We start from the raw sequence: 20,045 nt of genomic DNA, 5'->3' as shown, positions 1-20,045 counted from the left end.
AAGGAAAAGATAAACAGCTCACGTCAGCTGGATCCCTGCAGGAAATGCTGTTGCAGGTCCTAGGTTCTCTTTCACAAGCTTTGTTAACTTTTGTCTTACTGTCTTATGTACCTTATTGCATTATGAACAAAAGCTCTTAAAATGACTATTATTCACAACGATAGATTTATTACTACTAAACTACCACTATGCTACAAGAGCCACATTTGTCATAACTAAAAGGTTATTACTAAAAATCTTTAGTTAATTCTGTATTACAATGGCATTCTACAGCTGGTTTGGGTGTACACAGGCAAATTTCTATTTTTTTTTTGGTCATTTCATGACTTGCTCTTAATTCTGTCTTCCCTGAGATTAGGCAATGCACCCACAGGTTAAGCGAAGTTTAGGGTGCAATGCTATAGTCTCGGATATCCTGTAGGTAGTGCTCCAACACTAGTGAGGCCCAAAACGGGGAGTGTTTGGAGCACATGGGGGGGGGCTGAGGAACCTCAGAACAGGGGTGTAGGAAGGGGTGTGGGGTGTGTGTGGGTCACCCTAGGTGTCATCCTGAAGGGGGGTGACATTTGGCACTACTCCCCCAAGCCCAGCAAGTGGCAAGCGGCAAAGCAGCTGCTGTGGCTCTCCCCCTTCCCCCGGCTCGCTGTAGGCTTGGGGTGCATGGGGGGCGCTGAATGTCACCCCCTTCAGCCTGAAGGAGTTAATGTTCAGCGCACCCCCGTGCCGAGATCAGCCCCCGGGGAGGATTGTGCAGCTGCACCAATCGGCCCCGTGGGCAGATCGCCCTGCCCCTTGGGAGGATCGTCCTCGCCCCCGTGAGCCTCGCCCCCGGGTGCATGGGATGTGTGCTGCTCTGGGTGCCGGAGCACCCAGCTCCGCCACTGCCTCAGGATACTCAGCTTTTTCATTCTTCCAACAACCCCTTCCCAAACAGAGCTGGAAGCTAGGCCAGCAGTTATGTAGGCAGTGGAAGAGGAGGAAAAACAACTGGTTTCCCACCACCGCCATCACTTTCTGCCCTGGCTGCCATGACCCAGCAGGGCTTGGAAAATAGCAGTGGATCTGCCCCCCACCCCGCCCACCATCACTGGTGCAATTGCTCTGCCCCAGTACTTCTTGTGAACTGAAATGGTGCTACAATCTATGTGGTGGTTTTGTTTGGAAGTACAAAAACCACAACATGATAGCGATTTAAACAGATCCTAGTCCAAATATAGGTGCAACGGCAGATCTTGGTGGTACTGCACTGGCAAAGCCCCCCTTCCCCATTTTCCAGTGTTCTCCATATATAGTTGTTGTTGTTCTACTGCATAAGCATTAGTTTTCTGATTATAAGTTAAGTCTGTGCACCTCCTAAAGGGGCAAGAGCTCTCATGCACAGTTTACACTTCTCATCCTGGAGATACTTCAATATTCTAAATTACTTGTGCAAAAAAAATCCTCACTTTTGCAAAGTAATATCAGGATGGCTAATGCAGAAGAACAAGACTCTGATTGTTACTGTTTGCTCAAGAGGGGCTATTGAAACCCTTGCTGTTGCTTGACCTTTTGTTGTGCCTGGGAAAGAAAAGAAGGCAAACTTTACCTGGAGGCATTTCAGGGCCAGACAAGCTGCCTTCTGCAGGTGGAGGCTGGGCTGTGCAAGGGTTTCGCAGTAATAAATTAAAGCCTGGGAGGGGGAGAAAGAGGGAGGCAATGAGGAGGAAGCTGTAACTGCATGTCACAGAAAGACTTAAGGCAGCACTTAAGGCAAAGATTGAGAACCAGCAGTCCTCCCTATGTTGTTGGACGCCAACTCTGCCCCACCCAGTATGGGCAATGATGAAGTATGAAGGGCATTGCAGTTCAGCAACATGTGGTTCCCCACCCGAAGGAGAAACTAAAGCAGATTATGTGCTCCAGGGGCCATTCCAAATTATTGGTATATGTGAAGTGCATGCAGCTTACTTACTCCAATTCAAAACTATAAACCAAGATAAATTAGCATTAACAACAATTATAGCAAAACCACCACCTAACTAATGCAATCCAAAATCAAAAACAGAGGTAAAGAGTCTGAAAACCTTTACACCAGGGCCCTAATCCAAACTCACAATGAATCAATGCAATACCTGAAGCAGTGCTTCCCTGGGTGTAAAGGATCACAGAGTTGGAAGGGACCCTGCGGGACATCTAAGTCCAACTCCTTGCAATAAAGGTCTCTCTTGCCCAATGTGGGGCTTGACCCCACAACCCTGAGATTAAGAGTCTCATGCTCTACCAACTGAGCTATCCCAGCTGGGGTTATATAGGGAGAGATGATGTTTCTCTACATGCTGCTGCTTGGAACTGGGGCTAAACAGTCCTATAGTCCCAACCCCATTTCCTAACTCAGGGTGGTCCGGTCCTCAGCAACATTGGAGGCCCCTCCTCCAGCTGCCTTCTCAAAGCCAGTATACCTGAAGGATCGTCTCCACCCCCATCGTTCTACCTGGACACTGAGGTCCAGCACCGAGGGCCTTCTGGTGGTTCCCTCACTGCGAGAAGCCAAGTTACAGGGAACCAGGCAGAGGTCCTTCTCGGTAGTGGCGCCCTCCCACCAGATATCAAAGAGAACAACAACTACCAGACTTTTAGAAGACATCTGAAGGCAGCCCTGTTTAGGGAAGCTTTTAATGTTTGATGTATCACAGTATTTTAATATTCTTTTGGAAGCAGCCCAGAGTGGCTGGGGAAGCCCAGCCAGATGGGCGGGGTATAAATAATAAATTATTATTATTATTATTAAGCAAGGCATGGAGCTTTAGGAAGAAGGTGTGAGAGCTCTGACAGGGTCCTCGAGTCCTCCATCTTCCTTCCCAAAGCTAGGCTTTGGGAAGGAGGTGGGAGGCCTCTAGGACCTTGCCAGAGACTAACACCTCTTTCCCAGAGCCTGGTGCCTCACTTAGCTTTGGGAAGGCAGCATGAGGGCTGGGGGTGACACATCAAATTTTGGCCTTGCTCCTCCCACCATACAAGGCAGCATAGGGACCGTGGGTTCTGAGTCAAAGTACTCTTGAGGCCCACTTGATATGAAATGTTAGACCGCCCTGTCTAGCTAGAGAGTTCCTTCCCGCCATGAAGCCTTAATAGCCTCAGAGAAATGCCCTAGCTAAAATCTAACAGCTCTACCCCAGTACTCATAATTTTGTTACCGTTTCCCATCACACCTACCTTTTCCCTGAAGTCCTTGTCTTCTGCTGCAGCCGACAACAAGGATGCCACAGCCTCATGGGTCTCCCTTTTGTTTTCAGTCAGGAGGAGGAGAGCCAAGGATTTCAGTACTTCTTGCTGAGGTGGGAGGCTGAAGGAGGTTAAAGTGGCTTTATTCTGCAAGAACTTTTCATCTCTTAAGGACTGCAGAGTCTGCACCATTAAGGCTGAAATGGAACAAGAATGTCCCACTAAGTTAGGGCATGCTTAGGTTCACCACACAAAGACAGTGGCAACATACAAACGCAAGGTCATGTCACAAGCCCACCTGGTTCAGCATCCTGGTCTCATAGTCATAGCCAACCAGGTGGGGCTATTGAACACCTGCAAGCAGGACCTGAGTGCTTGTGATTCCCAGCAACAGGTGTCCAAGTTGTCGCATGTGTTTAAGTTACTCCATATGGTAAAGGCAAAGTCTAGAATCAGTTTGTGAATTGCCTTCATTGGAAGGCAGTGTCCACATCACTACCAGCTGCTACCAGGAAGTCTGGCAACTTCATCCACAAAATGAGGAAGAGGCACTCTAGGTGTCACTGCTACCACCTGGAGCGGCCAACATGTTGGGTCTTTAAAGCCCATAGCCAGAAATTCAGTGGTAAAAGGGACTGGCGGCAGAGGAGAATCAATACAGAGCATAAATATATCTTGCCAAATTTGTTTGCAACTGTTAATTCTATTGCATGTAGATTATTTAAAAAATCCCCAAACTTTTTTTTTTTAACTCAAGTGTCCAGTGCTTGTCCTTTAGCCCAATTCTTTTGCAGCTCATTGGACAGGGCACAGGAAACCTTGCTGCTTTTTACTGTGCTACTGGTTAGAAAGCCACTTTCATTCATCTCCGAAATTGCTCTTCTTTTTTTTAAAAAAACACCAAAAAACAAAACCTGAACACAGAAAATTTTAAGGAATATGTGAGGAACCGGATCAACCGTGAGTTTTTCCAGCAGCCTCCATAAGTCAAAATTAGTTTAACAGTCACCTTACTTTCTTCAACCATCCAGGTTGTTTTGCTGGCATCTTTGATATGGGACACCTTGTGGCAAACTGCAGAGTTTTAGTTGTTTAGCAGAGTTTAGAGTTTACACAGGAAGCTTGCCTAACTATTGGTCCATCTAACTCCCATCTAACTCAGTTTTGCATTGCACTCTTTCACTGACCTGTCTTGAAATGCTGAAATCAACCCTAGGACATTATGTGTTCTACCACCGAGCTATCACCCTTCAACTAAAACAGACTTTACATTACATCATTCGCAATGGCTTCAAGACTCTCGGCTAATAGAAGTTATGTGTTTGTGTGTAAATGTGTATGGTTTTTATGCGAATTAACACGTAGCAGATCCTGCTATTCAGGGAGAGCCCATGATTTGATCTTCAGATTTTCCCCAGCCATAGGTGTCGTTTTTGCCTTAGTTCAAAGCACACTGTTCATGTGTGCATTGTGAACCTTAACTTAAATCATACTCCTGGATTCTTTGGAGCAGCAAATGGAATTATTTCATGCTGTGCTTTTTTTTTTTTTTTAAAGATAACGTTCCCTAGGAAACAGTATGATCATCCTTACCTTCTCTTGCAAGCTGAAGCAAATAATTTGCCAGATCGTGGACATTTCTGTTGGCAAAATAGTTGTAATACTGGAAAACTGTTATGATTTCCAAGGGCAGACTGGAGGAGAGGACAGGCTCCGCTCGATCCAAGATATGTGATACCAAGGTTTTGAACACTGTGCGTGGGGAAAAAAAAAAAAGCAGATTAAAATTCTAGGAGGCATTGTGCTGATTTAATAAGTTTGCAAGTTTGTAAGTCATGGTACAGTGAATGCGGATGTTGCTTTTGATTCACATTCCTTCCCTAGTACAACAGAGCCTACCTTCACCCTGCTACTGGCACTCATGATAGGGCGGCCACATGTCCAGAATTTCCCAGACATGGCCGGGATTCAGTCATCGGAAGCAGTGTCTGGGCAGGAATCACTGAAATGCCTGGGAAAATCTGGATGTCAGGAGTATAGATTTTGGCAAATTTACTTAACTCAAAATTCATTATTATTTTTCAGGGTTTTTTGGTGGTGGTGGTGGGGTGAAGCTTAACTACTTTTGTGTCCGGATTTTCACTTTTTGAAACATGGCAACCCTAACCTATGACCAGCAGAAACAAAGAGTGCTTTATGCGCGCCTCTTCTGTGGACACGCCCCCAGCTCAGAGCTGCTCTCTACCAGCAGAGAGGCACCTCTGTCCCATCTTAATTACCTGCAGCCAGTGGATCAGGGCTTAGGATTGCTTTCTAAGTCAACAGTAGAGCACAAGGGCTAAGGAACTGAGGCAAACGTGTTACGTAAAAGTTGGGTTTTTATGAGGGATTTGAAGCAAATAAAAAGGTGGTAGCACACAGGCGGTGTGGGCAGCAGTTACAAGCATACAGAAAAAGGCCCGAGTGTTGTAAATGAGAGTAAAGCCTCAAGGAATAAACTTCAACGTAGAAAAACAGTGGACATGGGGTGGGTAGGTTTGGATTTGGAAAGGAAACCAACAGAACCACTTTGACCCTCAATTTGATCAACCTGTAGTAGTAGTACCAGTAGTAGTAGTAGTAGTAGTAGTAGTAGTTCAGTATTAAGTACCACATTCAACAGCTCAGTTATTGCTAAATGTGTGGCCATGCAATGAACCCAGCCTGGTGGTATCTGTCTCTTGGGAGACAATGGAGGACTGTGAAATTAAACCATTGGAGAGTTACAGTGCCTTCTGTGGCTGTAGAGACTGATACGGGGGAGACATGTTTTGTTGCAGCTTGTCAACAGGCAATTCGAGAGGATCTAAGGCCTTCTGGTAGGCCAAAACTCAGCTGTGAGCCAGCTAATGGGTTTTCGGGTTAATAGGAGCTGGCTACTTTTGTAAGGGAAACCTATTATTTCTCCAGAATCTGCTGGAAAATGCACACAAAGCATATCTATCTGCAAGTATTATAAAACAAAAGATGAGTAACTGGAAGACTGGAGCAGAGTAGCAATTTTTGCCTGACTGGATACGCTAGTTTATATAAATCATCAACTAAATCAATACTTGTGCTTCAAAAGCCCTTTGTTTGGGTTAAGTCATTTTGCATTTTGGAAAATATAACAAAATATTTCAGTGTGCTAATGTCAGCAAGCAACTTTGAAAGACTTAATATAGCTGTCAGTAGCCATGATTTCTGCTGCAGAGATTTCTTGCAGACATCATCAATGAGATCATCATCTTTGCTCCTACTATAGAAACACACTGGAAAACTGTACCTGTTTCTGCAAGTCCCGGGCACTCGTCATTCAGCGTTGTAGCGAACATGGCATCCAGTTGCTTGATCATCTTGTCAGCAGAGATGTGGTAGAACCCAGAAGGATTGGTACATTTACTCCAGAAGGAAAGCAGAGAGACCCTTTTCTGGAATTCCGGAATTGCTGAATAGAAAAAAGATCACAAAAGATCACTGCTTTCAGTATAAGGAAGATAAATATTCTAATCACAGCTGAATGTTTGCAAAGCTTAAGAGGCCCCACTGAAGGAACACGGACTGAAAATGCCAATTTCATTTGAAATTATAAGGGGTTGCACTGGCTTTTACGGAGTGAAAAATCTAAAAGGCAAAAGCAGATTTGTTCTGATTTGAAAAGGATAACCATAATTCAATTGCTAATCACCCTTTGTATACTTTGGACATGGGTCCAGGTCAATGTAAGCACCTTTATCCCATTGATTCCATGGTTAACCATGTACATTTCTATTGAAAATCAATGGCTCACAAGCTTGACTGGATTGTATGTGCTTACAAAAGAAACTGACTTTAACTTAGGGCTATTGCTTTTCTGCACATCCAGGCACTATGGTAAAGGGTTTGGTTTCTTAAGAATTTCAGATCTCGTTGTTTTAAAAAAAGAAAGAAGCAAACTTCAATCTAGCCCACATGGTGGCAGAGATATGCATTGATAATACACTAGGAAATGTTTGTGAAAATGCATTTCACTTCTGAAATGAATAATTTCTTTCAGTTTTCAACATTTCTGTTTCCTAACCTATGACTAAAGCCTATGATGCATGTTGTAGGGGAAACAGAAACTGCTAATCTGTTTTATAGTCCTTAGAAATATGGCTGTTTCAATGATCTGGTGGACATGAATAATCCAATTATCGTGAACACACTTTAAAAACAACACACCCTGAATAAATACTTGTGCATAAATGGATACAGAACTGTATTCCACGCCATGCTTAAGGAATATTTAAATAGGCACCCATCCTTTCAAAATGGAAACTGTCTATGCCAGGTCTTACCTTCGCTTACAGGTCTGATGTTCCCTGTATTCTCATTGCTGATCTCTGCAAGACTCTCAATCACTAGAACCTGCTGAGACAGCTTATCAAGGAGGTTTCTTGTCACAAAGGGAGTTTTACTGGAGAATACAATTTGCTAGTGAAACAACAAAAGAAGAGCAAAATTTTAGCACGTTAGGCATAATAAATTATCTGGATAGAACTTACATTAATTCTGCTGATGTGTGTAATGCGGAAGCATGTGTATTTTAGCAAGCAAAAATAGTATTTTATTCTACAGATGGGATCCGCAACGAAGTGTTGCAGTGTGAGGTTGTCCTGCTCAGGATTCCATCCAGTCATGCCACCTTTCAAGATATTCCACCCCATCATTCCAAGTTTTCAATCCCCTCCCAACAAAACACACACACACACATGTTGTTACAGAAGTTGGGTGCCTCCCCCTCTCTGCCAAGCAGTGGCAAGAGCCCATGGGGTTCTAGGCACTCACAGAGGTTCTGTGGGCCTTTGGAGAATTGAGACACAATGGCATTAAGAAATATGGTCTATTTCTATTTCTATTTATACCTTCAGTCTGCATGGAGGGAGTCTAGATCTCATAGCATGGTCATTTCAAGAGGGGTTTGTCTCCCACAGCAGTGCAGCTGAGAAGATCAAGGCATTTCCCCTGGCCAGCCTGCAGCCAGCCTGCTCAAGATGGATCCCAGCAACGCTTGCTCAAGACTCTTTTCCTGTCACCTCACATCCAGTTACCCTGGCAACCTTACAAACCCGCAGTCTGCTTACATTGCCAATGGCCCTACAGTGGTACCTCGGGTTACATACGCTTCAGGTTACATACGCTTCAGGTTACAGACTCCGCTAACCCATAAATATTGCTTCAGGTTAAGAACTTTGCTTCAGGATAAGATCAGAAATCGTGCTCCGGCGGCGCGGCAGCAGCAGGAGGCCCCATTAGCTAAAGTGGTGCTTCAGGTTAAGAACAGTTTCAGGTTAAGAACGGACCTCCGGAATGAATTAAGTACTTAACCCGAGGTACCACTGTATATTGTTTCTTAATGGCTTTAGCTTGCCCAGGTCGTTTTTTGCAAGGCCTAGCCCAGGAATTCCTCTGCAGCTTGTATTTCCCCCTTCACATCCCAAATAATCAAAATCCTAACATTTTTTAATTTCTAGGGTTTAGGGGGTCCCCCCCAAAAAACACCCCACTGTAGGTACCTGAATAAGCTGTGTGCAGTACTGTAAGTGCTTGACTATGGTGATATCAAGGCTTTCGTTCCCCGTGGTCAACGGAAGAGGGCTTCCAGCGACACTGGTACCAACTCCTGTGTCTTCTGTCAATGCTTCGCTGAGATGCCCCCTGGCTTCTGGGTGTTCTGACCTGTAACTGTTCATGCTGGGAGGTAAGTGAGTGGTTTGGATTTCTTTTTATGCAGGCTCAACATGACTAACACCATGCAAAAGAGGGATTGTTGAAAGCACCGACCTGTAACCAGAAAGCCCTCGCGAGGCCAAAAGGCTTTTAATGAAAGCATCATACCTCAAAACTGGCAGTGGCACAAGGTAGCCGGTGCCAAGTAAGTGTCCACATTTAAAGGATATATGGCTTCCACAGTGGCCTACTTGTTTCTCTCAAACAATGCCCCTTTTGTAAAGAGCTCTCGCTGTGAAGTCTTTGAAATCGGCCTTCATTAGAACTTGGCTTTCTTAAAAAAAAATAATTTAAATGCACCAGCCACCCTGATCTGTTGACAACATGGTTTGCCAAACTGTTTTGCAGATTTCACTGGGTTATAGATTAGTGGTTTTGAAAAGTTATACAATTAAGACTTAATCTGTCAGTGCTTTACTAGCACATGATTAATTGCCAGCCAAGAAATTAATAAACAACAACCCACAAGTCGTTGAAGCAGAAGACATGGTGATTTCGTCAGGTGTTTCAGGCACAGAACTCAGGTTTCCCATTTATTTATTTATTTACAGAATAATGCAAATCTCAATGTTTGTTTCACTCTTTAAACAATTGTATTTCTCAGTGGAAGGTGGATTATAGATCATTTAAGAAAAGCTAAAGGGTGTTACTAGTTGTGCTATTTCAAAGCTGCAGCAGGGAAGCTACCAGGCTTTTCAGCATCTTCATCCAAACAACATCAGGTTCCTTAACCACCTTAAACAAAGAGTTTATGGGTTTTATCAAACGAACTCTTACTCAAAGTAGATCCATTGAAACCAATGGTCTTAAGTTATTCATGCCTATTGATTTCAGTGGATCTACACCAGGGGTCAGCAACCTTTTTCAGCCATGGGCCGGTCCACCGTCCCTCAGACCGTGTGGTGGGGGACCCCTATATTTTGAGGGGGGGGGGAATAATCATTGAATTCCTATGCCCCACAAATAATCCAGAGACGCATTTTAAATAGAAGGACACATTCTACTCATGTAAAAACACCAGGCAGCACTCACAAATAACCCAGAGACGCATTTTAAATAGAAGGACACATTCTACTCATGTAAAAACACCAGGCAGGACTCACAAATAACCCAGAGATGCATTTTAAATAAAAGGACACATTCTACTCATATAAAAACAAGCTGATTCCTGACCGTCCGCGGGCCGCATCCGGCCCATGGGCCTTAGGTTGCCTATCCCTGATCTACACTGAGTAAGTGATAGTTGGAGACAAGCCAGGGCATTCTGCTAAGGTGCTGTTGTTAGGCTTGACCCTGCATTGATCAGAATAGATGGATTGCTGCAAGTTCACACTTATAATGGCCAACTCAGAAACAACTATTTTCTGTTCAGGTACTGTCAGAGCTGGCTCCGGGTCCCAGCTCACCAAGGACCAACGCTAGCTGGTAGTACAGTATCAAAGTCTTTATTGAAGAATAGTCTCCATTTACAAATCTCAGCGTCCCAGCTCTACGTCTGAGCTTTAGACCGGCGAAGCTCTATCTGGATCTCCGCCCCCTGTGCACCAGCTTAAAACTCTAATCTTACTCCACCTCCTCCTTCTCTCTCTCTTCCTCTGGGTCTTACTACCCCCCGGGGTCTCTTCCCTCCTGGACTCTTCTGACGCAGAGCTGGACCCCTCTGACTCCTCCCCCTCTCTTCGGCGTGCTTTAGGACCTGGCTCCCTACCCGGGCTGCCCACCTTGCCGCCCTCCTGTACATTTGAACTTGGCGCGCGCGCGCGTTTAACTTTCCTGATGACCGTTTCCTCGCTCCCTGACGAGGGTGTGGCCACTCCTGCTTCACGCTCTCCCTCTGCCTGCGCGCTCCCTGATCCCGATGCCTTGGACTCCTCCCCCCTACTGCACTCTGGGGGGGAAGCTGGTCCGGATTTCCAGCTGTTACTCTCTGAGTCCCCTCTGGCCCCTTCTTCCCGAGGTGTCCCCCTTGCCCTGACCATGGGGGCCCCTTTCTGTGAATCCTCCGAGTCACTGGAGAGACTCAGAGACCTCGGACTACTGTCGCCGCTGACATTTCCTTCCGACTCCTCCCCCTCGCTCTCCGTTTCTTCCCTCTCCTGTGACTCTGCTCCTGAACCCCTGACATCCATCCCCCCCTCGAAGCCCCCCCTTCCCCCCTCCCCTTCCTCCGGCGGGGGTGTTGGGTGCTCCGTCGTTGTGGGGGTGAATGGTGGATACAGTTCGTCCCCCGTGGCGTGCATCCAGTTAGAGAAATCCGGCTCGTCCTCCATGTCTTCGCCGACCTCGTTGTCCTCTGCTTCCATCTCCGTGCCGCCATGCTCGAACCCAACGTCCTCCCCCATCACGTCCATGTCCCTCTCACCCTCGTTCCCCTCTGGGTCCGTTCCCTGCCAAGGGCCCCTCAGCCACCTCTCCTCTCCTCGATTGTCCCACCAAAACGAGCGGTCTGAGGCAAACCCCGAGGGCGAGCCCTCCGGTGAACGTGTTTCTAATGCTGGTTCTTCGTCCGATGTGAATCCCTGGAACGTGCTGGTAGAAAGCGTGGGTGTGAAAAGCCAGTCGTCGAAATACTCGGCTGGCATGGGCCTGTGTGGGAACAAGGCATGAAACTCCTCTTTGAGGAGAGGCTCGTCCAGGGCATAGTCCGGCACCCAACTGTTGGCGCTGGCCGGGGTACCTTCCCTTGCGAGAAAATATTCTACTCCCTCCTCCCCCCATCTCGAGTCCAAAATCTCTGTGACCTGGTTGATGGGTTCTCTTCTTGGCGACTCCCTCCTTGGGGGGGCCTCCCTATACGGGTCTGGTGCCGTGCCCTGCGCCTGAAATCGGTGAGGTGCTTTGTAGGGCGTGAGCACCGACCTATGGAACACTGGGTGCATTCTGGATCCCTCCGGAAGTGTCAACCGGAAGGCCACCGGATTGATCTGTGCCTCAACTAGGTAAGGTCCTAGCTGCTTATGTCCGAGTTTCTTCTTAGCTAAAGATCTGGTCGGCACTGCGTGGGCCGCTAACCACACCCAGTCTCCCACCTGTATGTCTTCACCAACCCTCCTGTGCTTGTCAGCCTGCAGTTTGTATGCGTGCTTTGCAAGCTCTAATTGCCTCCTAAGCTGATCGTGGACTTCCTGCAATTCCGCCGCCAAGACTTCCGCTGCCTGTGGCTCCCCCTCCCCCAGTTTCTCTAATCCCGGGAAGGTTCTGGGATGCCTCCCGTTGTTGGCGAAGAACGGCGTCACCCCTGTGGACACGTGCTTCGTGTTGTTGTAAGCGAACTCAGCGAGTGGCAGGTAGTCCACCCATGTCGTCGGCTGTTGATTTGCATAGCATCTCAGGTACTGCTGCATGATGGCGTTGACGCGCTCCGCTTGTCCGTTGGTCTGCGGGTGTCTCGCCGACGCTAGGTTGATCTTGACGTTCAGGAAACCCATCAGCTTCTGCCAGAAGCTCGAAATGAACTGGCGCCCCCTGTCGGACAAGATAGACCGTGGCAGTCCGTGCACCCTGAAGACGTGGTCTATGAACAGTTTGGCGGTCTGTTCTGCCGTGGCCACCTTCGCGCACGGAATGAAGTGGGCCATTTTAGTGAACATGTCCACCACCACTAGCACTGCCGTTTTACCCCTCGAGCTGGGTAAATCCGTGACAAAGTCCAGTGCCACCCTCTCCCACGGTTCGCTCGGGGTCTGCAGCGGTTCGAGCAGTCCTGCCGGAGGTTTGTGCACTGACTTGGCCCTTTGGCAAGTGTCGCACCTCGAGACGTACTCCGCGACTTCCCCCCTCATCTTGGGCCACCAGAAATCTCTGGCAACGAGTTCCGCCGTCTTCTCCTTGCCGAAGTGCCCGGCGGTTGGCGCGTCGTGCAACTGCTGCAGTACTTTCGCGCGGAGCTCATCTCCCGGTACATAGAGTGCTCCTCTGCGGATGAGCAATCCGTCCCTTATTTGGAACTCGTCGTTGTTCACCGTGCCCTTGCGCACCTCCTCCATCTTGGCTAGAGCGAAGGAGTCCTCCTGCAGTGCTCGACGGACCGCTTCCAGGTCCACGGTTGCGGAAGCGCACGCCCACGCTTTCTGGGCGAAAATGTGCTTGGCCGCTGCTGGCGCCGCTTCTTCGAGGTATTGCGGCTTTCTGGACAGTGCATCTGCCATGATGTTGTTGTCGCCTGGGATGTATTCTATCCTGAAGTCGAAATCCGCAAAGAACTCCGCCCATCTGATGTGCCGCTGGTTCAGGAACCTTGCCGTGCGCCAGTACTCCAAGTTCTTATGATCCGTGCGAACCTGCACAGTGTGTTTGGCCCCGATGAGGAAGTGCCGCCACGCCTTGAATGCTGCATGAATGGCCAGCAACTCCCTGTCCCAGATGGTGTAGTTCTGCTCTGACTTGCTGAGCTTCCTAGAGTAGAAGGCACACGGTCTCCAGTCCCCATGCGGGTCCTCCTGCAACAGTACGGCGCCCACGGCTCTGTCTGAGGCGTCCGTCTCAACCCTCAGCGGTTTGCTGGGATTCACATGCAGTAGCTGCCCTTCGGACGAGAAGAGACGCTTGAGGTTCTGGAAGGACTGCTCCGCTTGCTCCGTCCAGATGAACTTCTTCTTCTTGGAGCTGAGCGTGTCGGTAATGGCCGCTGTCTGCATCGCGAACCCCTTGATGAATTTGCGGTAAAAGTTGGCGAACCCCACAAACCGCTGGACCTCCTTCCGATTGCGCGGGCGCTTCCAATCCAACACCGCGCGAACCTTGGCGCTGTCCATGGCGAGCCCCTTGTCCGACAGCTTGTAGCCCAGGAAATCCACCTCCTTCCTGTCGAACTGGCACTTCTCCAGCTTTGCGTACAGCCGATGCTCCTGCAGGCGCTGCAGAACCTCCTTGACGTCCCCCTCGTGGGTCTCCTCAGATTCTGAGAATATCAGGATGTCGTCCAAGAAGCAGACGCATTTCTTGTAGAGAAGACCCGCCAGGACGTGATGCATGAACGCTTGAAAACAGTGGGCGCCATTTTGTAAACCGAAGGGCATAACTCTATATTCATATGTGCCCAGGGGCGTGAACATGGCAGTCTTCCACTCGTCCCCCTCCCGTATGCGGATCAGGTTGTACGCCCCTCTCAGATCCAACTTTGTAAAAACGCGTCCTTTCCTCACCGTTGCAAGCAGGTCATCTATTTTGGGCATTGGAAAGGCTGTGGGCTTGGTCTTTGAATTTAAGAGCCTGAAATCCACTACAAGTCTTTTTTGGGGCGTGTCCTTTTTCTTCACAAAGAATACAGGACTGCCCCCTGCTGCTTTCGACTCCCGGATGAAACCGCGCTTTAAGTTGAGGTCTATGAACTCCTTGAGCTCCTGCAGCTCGTCTTCAGACATGGAATACAGTTTCCCGGCTGGCAGCGTCGCCCCTGGCAGGAGGTCAATCTGGCAGTCATAGGGCCTGTGGGGAGGCAGCTTGTCTGCTTCCTTCTCGCAGAAAACCTCCAAAAACGCTGCGTACTTGCGTGGCACTGCTTGCAGCGTGCTCAATTGTAGCTGCGTGTCTTCCCCTCCTTCTTCTTGGCTACGAAGAATGCAATGTTCCGCGCAATAGGAGGAACCGAAGGTCAATTGGCGTTGGTACCACGCCAATGCTGGACTGTGCCTGTGCAGCCAACTCATGCCCAAGACTACCGGCGTGCCTGACAGTTTGGTGACGTTGAAGCTGATGACCTCTTGGTGATTTCCAATCCGCATCACCATTGGTTGCGTTTGTTGTACCACTTGCCCCCCTAGCAAGTCCCTGCCATCCACTGTGACAACCTTCAGGGGCAGTGTGGCTGGCAGCAGTGGTATATTGTGCTGCTGAATAAAATCCAGTCCTATAAAGTCGGCGTTGCTGCCGGAGTCAATGGTGATCGGCACTTCCAGAGTGCTTCCGTTGGGCAGTTGGAGAGACGCTGTAAGCTGCACCACTGGTTTGGGTGGGAGGGGGTCTGTGGGCTGCAAAATCCCTGGGGATTGTTTCATTGATTTGTCTGGCTGGACCCCAGTACCTCTTCCTCCAGCCAGACTCTGTCGTTTCCCTGCTGCGTTGCTTCTGTCACTGTTGCTGATGCTGCAGTGTGCTTGTGGAGCCTCTGGGGACACTCTTTCGCCATGTGTTGAGCACTGTCGCAGATGTAGCACTTCCTGTTCCCTCTAGGAGGCTTCGTCTTGACTGCTCCCGGCGTCAGGGCTCTGGTAGCTGACTGAGCCCTGGCACCTCCGAGCTCCATCGGTTCCTCTCCCCCTCCCTGCGAGGGCGTGGACTGCGCACGCGCTGCTTCTTTGGGATAGAAGGGAGGTGCTCTGGCTGGTGCCCTTCCCCAACGTCCTTCTTCTCTGTTGCAAGGACGTTCCTCCAGATGCACCCCGATCTCCAGAGCCCTCTGGACCACTTCCTGGGTGCTCCTTGGCCTCTCCCCCCTTCCAATCTCGGCTTTTACTTCTGTATTCAAGCCCTCCCAAAAGAGATCTCTCACTGGCGCAGAAGCTTTGTCCCATCCCAGTGCATGAACCAGTGCGAAGAAACGCGTATGGTACTGACGCACGCTGGCTTTGCCTTGCTTAAGTCCATGTATGTCTCTCCTGGCAATATCAACGTCTATCTTTGATAAAAAACACGAGTCCATAGCTTTAATGAAAGCCTTCGCGTCTTGGAGCGCCGGATCATTGTCCCTCCATAAATTTCTCAGCCACGTTTTGGCTTCACCATGCAAATGGGATAGGATAAACCCCACTTTCTCTCTTTCATCTCTAAAGTCTTTGTCAAGCAGATCCAGCGCAAACAACAGGTCTGCTCTAAAGTTGGGGTACTGCTGTAAACTCCCGTCAAAATGGGATACAAGGCTGCCTCCCCTCTTTCCCAATCCAATGCCCTCTGCTTTGGATCCAGGTGGCCCCTGTTTGGAAATCACGTCCAATCTTACTTGGAGATCCCGGTAGGCGCTACTCATTTCCTCCTCTCTTTTTCTGGATGCAATTACCTCCGTGCTGAGTCGTGTCACAGCTTCTTGCAGGGCGGATATCTGCTCTTCCGTCGTCATCTTGCCTGAGTTCTGTGAGCTCTTGAAGCACCCCTCCTCTGCCCTCGCTGCGTCAACTCACGTGGCGAGGTTCTTGGTGCCAAAACTTTAAGAATGGAGATAGAGCTTACTGTCAGAGCTGGCTCCGGGTCCCAGCTCACCAAGGACCAACGCTAGCTGGTAGTACAGTATCAAAGTCTTTATTGAAGAATAGTCTCCATTTACAAATCTCAGCGTCCCAGCTCTACGTCTGAGCTTTAGACCGGCGAAGCTCTATCTGGATCTCCGCCCCCTGTGCACCAGCTTAAAACTCTAATCTTACTCCACCTCCTCCTTCTCTCTCTCTTCCTCTGGGTCTTACTACCCCCCGGGGTCTCTTCCCTCCTGGACTCTTCTGACGCAGAGCTGGACCCCTCTGACTCCTCCCCCTCTCTTCGGCGTGCTTTAGGACCTGGCTCCCTACCCGGGCTGCCCACCTTGCCGCCCTCCTGTACATTTGAACTTGGCGCGCGCGCGCGTTTAACTTTCCTGATGACCGTTTCCTCGCTCCCTGACGAGGGTGTGGCCACTCCTGCTTCACGCTCTCCCTCTGCCTGCGCGCTCCCTGATCCCGATGCCTTGGACTCCTCCCCCCTACTGCACTCTGGGGGGGAAGCTGGTCCGGATTTCCAGCTGTTACTCTCTGAGTCCCCTCTGGCCCCTTCTTCCCGAGGTGTCCCCCTTGCCCTGACCATGGGGGCCCCTTTCTGTGAATCCTCCGAGTCACTGGAGAGACTCAGAGACCTCGGACTACTGTCGCCGCTGACATTTCCTTCCGACTCCTCCCCCTCGCTCTCCGTTTCTTCCCTCTCCTGTGACTCTGCTCCTGAACCCCTGACAGGTACGAATTAGGAGAAGCTGGGGCATGGGTAGGCTTGTGATGGCATGACAAAATGGTGCTCTTTCCCCCCATTTGATGATGTTTTGATGATTTTAAAAAGTATCATAGAATCTTAGTTTCATAAAACTGTAGAGCTGGAAGGAACCACCAGGGTCATCTAGCCCAACCCCCTGCAATTCAGGAATCTTCTTGCCCAACATGGGGCTCAAACCTATAACCCTAAGATTAAGAGTCTCATGTTCTACCAGCTGTTGTTTTAAGCTGGAGTTGGGGACATTTCAGCCAAACGGTAAATAAAATATGAGCAACACTGTAAGCAGTTCTTCTAAACTAAATTATAATTGCTCTGTAGGGAAATCACTTATCTATAAACCCCAATATTTAGTTTAATCTTCCTTTAACAATGTCTGTGTGCCAGGACTGAAAGGACAAGTGCGAGAGTTTGGGCTTAAGTAAGAAAAGTACAAGATACTGGCTTCCGTACCTGTTTTTCTCAACTTCTGTATCTGAGAATACACAGTCAGTGCCTCGACCGCCATTGCAAAGCTCGTCAGTACCACCATCATCTTCAAAGTCAGAGGTGTTGAGGAAATCAAAACTTTCCAGTGCACTCTCAACTGTTAGGCTTAAGCTGGATGACCTGCTGTGACTGATTGCTGGTCTGCACTGCAACAGCAAAAGCAAAATGAATATGTGAGGATGAGGGAGCTGATGAATCCATACACTCTCACTCCCCCACCCGCAACAAAAAGGCATAGAAACATTTTTTTTTAATAACAAAGAAGAAATTCTCTGCATCTTCCTGAAACTACCAGATTCAACAATACAGTTTTTCACAATATGTGATGTAAATCTTCTCTTTCTAGATTCTTATACTGTCTGGAAGTTGTCTGCCAACCAATGAAATGACTTTTAGTTGACACTTGTTTTTAATTGTAACACCTTTTATAATATGTCAATATAGAAGATACAAATTTAGTATATTTGTGGGGTAATTCCTACCATTGGTGTAGTGTATACTTGTGTGAGCTGGGTGCTCGTTGATTTTAGTCACATAAATGTCTGGTATTCACTTTTAATTTATTTATTTATGAATAAAGCTACAGTGGTACCTCAGTTTTTGATCGTCTCCATTGATGAACATTTTGGAATGCTGAAAACCCGTAAGTAAATGCTTCCGATTTCAAACGCATCTCAGAAGTTGAACGGCTTCTGCTGAGGTACCACTGTATTTTTCTCAATTTTCTCTGTAAATTTGCAGACCGCCCTTTGTGCATCGGTTTTTGAACGTTTCGGAATGGTCTTCCGGAACAGATTACGTTCGAAAACCGAGGTTCCACTGCATTTCTATACCGCCGTATAGTATACAAGGCAGTGTACACTATAAAACAGAAAACATCATTTAAAAGAAAAAAATACAGATAATCATTCCGGTGACTAACTAATCAAAAATTAAACAGCTGCAAAGGCCTGTCAGAACAATAACAACAACAAAAGTATTCAAGAGATACAAGAAAGTTAAAAGCGAGGATGCCTGACAACTTACTTTTAGGATTTCGTCTAGGTGTGTTACTTCTTGGTCCAAATCCTGAAATTCTTTAAATTGTTCTTTATGAGGTTCAAGTGCTAGAATAAGTCCCTGAAATGCTTCTTCTAGGCTTCCGTCAACACAAGATTTATAGCCTTCCGATTCACCACTTATTGACCCCTCACAGTGCAGCTTTTCAGGTGTCATTGGGCATTCTCCTGAAGTGAGTCTTTTAACCAGCTGCTTTGTGATGTTGCCTTCAAAAGTATCCAGTTCCACAGGCTTGAGCTCTGACAACTCATCTGTGTCCTGCAGAAGTGATACCTGGGCACTATTATCTAAGAACAGGTTGCTGCTTCTTGAACCTAGAGACTTTTGGCAAACTTCAGAATCTATGCACGAAATCTTATTTTCCTCATTCACTAGCACATGCTCTTGTGGTTTTAAGTCTCTGGATTCAGGTGTAGAGTCTACAGATGAGCTTGTACTGATATTGTCCATGGTGCGAGTTTTTGATAACTTCTGCCCATTGTGTTCTGGGGGCGTGACAGTAATTTCAGGATTAGGGTTATCTATGGTGCAGGATGATTGAGTGCAATCTCCATTGGGAATATCACTGAAGCTGAACGACATTGGCCTTTTCTCATTTTCTGCCGTCCCATTTTCAAAGACGTCATCAGGTGAATTTGACTGCAAATGTAAACAAGAACAGTTAAAGATGGAAAGCGGAAAAACTTTTCACACAAAATTAATGCTAAGCCACTAGCAGAAAATGTAAAAGTGTTAAAGGTCTGTTGACTTATTTGAAGCCTAGTTGTAAAAAGAAACTTACCTTTTATTATACTGATTATTTTTTTTAATGAAATGATATGAACAGGAAGATATCAGTAGGCCAGAAAAAAACCACAGCAAACAGAAAAGATCAGAGTTGGTCTATAATGAGCATAGGAAGGTTCTAAACCAATCCTGAACTGATGTTCTGTGAGAGGTACTGCAAACTTACTTAACTTCATGCACAAAACAGAGGAACAACAAGATTTGTGTTTGCTGGCCATATGCAAAATATGTATATGGAATACTGTAATGCCATGTAGCATGACTTTGTTGATATTACTACGTGTTGACAGACAATAAGTTAAAGGGTTAGAGAATATCTTTCTCTTCTTGCTCAGCATTTCTCACACTAAACTGAGGCATACTTTTAAAGTTTGAGGTTGTTCCTCTTTGGTATTTTGTTTCAAAGAGAAACAGCCTCAAACCCCAATGGGGCATAAATATGAACAATTAATTTCTAGTCTGCATCAAATTTATTTTATTTTCATCCTGCTTTTCAGTAAAATTGGTCCCCATTTAAATTTTCTTTCTATCCTGCATATAGAATATTGCCGGAATATTGTTTACAAGATATGAGCCCCTTCAATGTACATAGAGCCATACTTTGGGTTACAGCCGCTTCAGGTTGCGTTTTTTCAGATTGCGGACTGCCAAAACCCAGAAGTACCGGAAAGGGTTTCAGCAGTTGCGCATGCGCAGAACGCTAAATCATGCTTTGCACATGCGCAGAAGTGTCGAATCGTAACCCGCGCATGCGCAGACATGCAGATGTGGGTTGCGAATGCTGCAGGTTGCAAACG

General features: G+C 47.5%; 1 protein-coding gene across 5 annotated transcripts in view; it reads right to left on the bottom strand.

The window, feature by feature from the left end:
* RIPOR2 (RHO family interacting cell polarization regulator 2) overlaps window positions 1–20,045 on the bottom strand; it is a 105,901-nt gene that overhangs the window by 3,483 nt on the left and 82,373 nt on the right. For 4 of the 5 annotated variants that reach the window (XM_083449154.1, XM_083449157.1, XM_083449155.1 and 1 more), the window contains 8 exons: window positions 18,430–19,101; window positions 17,368–17,549; window positions 8,757–8,925; window positions 7,539–7,674; window positions 6,506–6,667; window positions 4,795–4,953; window positions 3,193–3,398; window positions 1,586–1,669 (listed from right to left, as the gene is read on the bottom strand). In XM_083449154.1, the coding sequence (XP_083305280.1) occupies window positions 1,586–1,669; window positions 3,193–3,398; window positions 4,795–4,953; window positions 6,506–6,667; window positions 7,539–7,674; window positions 8,757–8,925; window positions 17,368–17,549; window positions 18,430–19,101 (1,770 nt within the window). Of the gene's footprint in view, window positions 1–1,585; window positions 1,670–3,192; window positions 3,399–4,794; window positions 4,954–6,505; window positions 6,668–7,538; window positions 7,675–8,756; window positions 9,662–17,057; window positions 17,145–17,194; window positions 17,550–18,429; window positions 19,102–20,045 lie in introns of all 5 variants that reach the window. The other variant, XR_014513265.1, reaches the window with a different exon arrangement.

The sequence above is a fragment of the Podarcis tiliguerta genome (genome assembly GCF_965153285.1).
Source record: "Podarcis tiliguerta genome assembly, chromosome: 7".
Classification (NCBI taxonomy): domain Eukaryota; kingdom Metazoa; phylum Chordata; class Lepidosauria; order Squamata; family Lacertidae; genus Podarcis; species Podarcis tiliguerta.
Note: the sequence above shows the minus strand (reverse complement) of the source record. Positions and strands in the feature narration are given on the sequence as shown.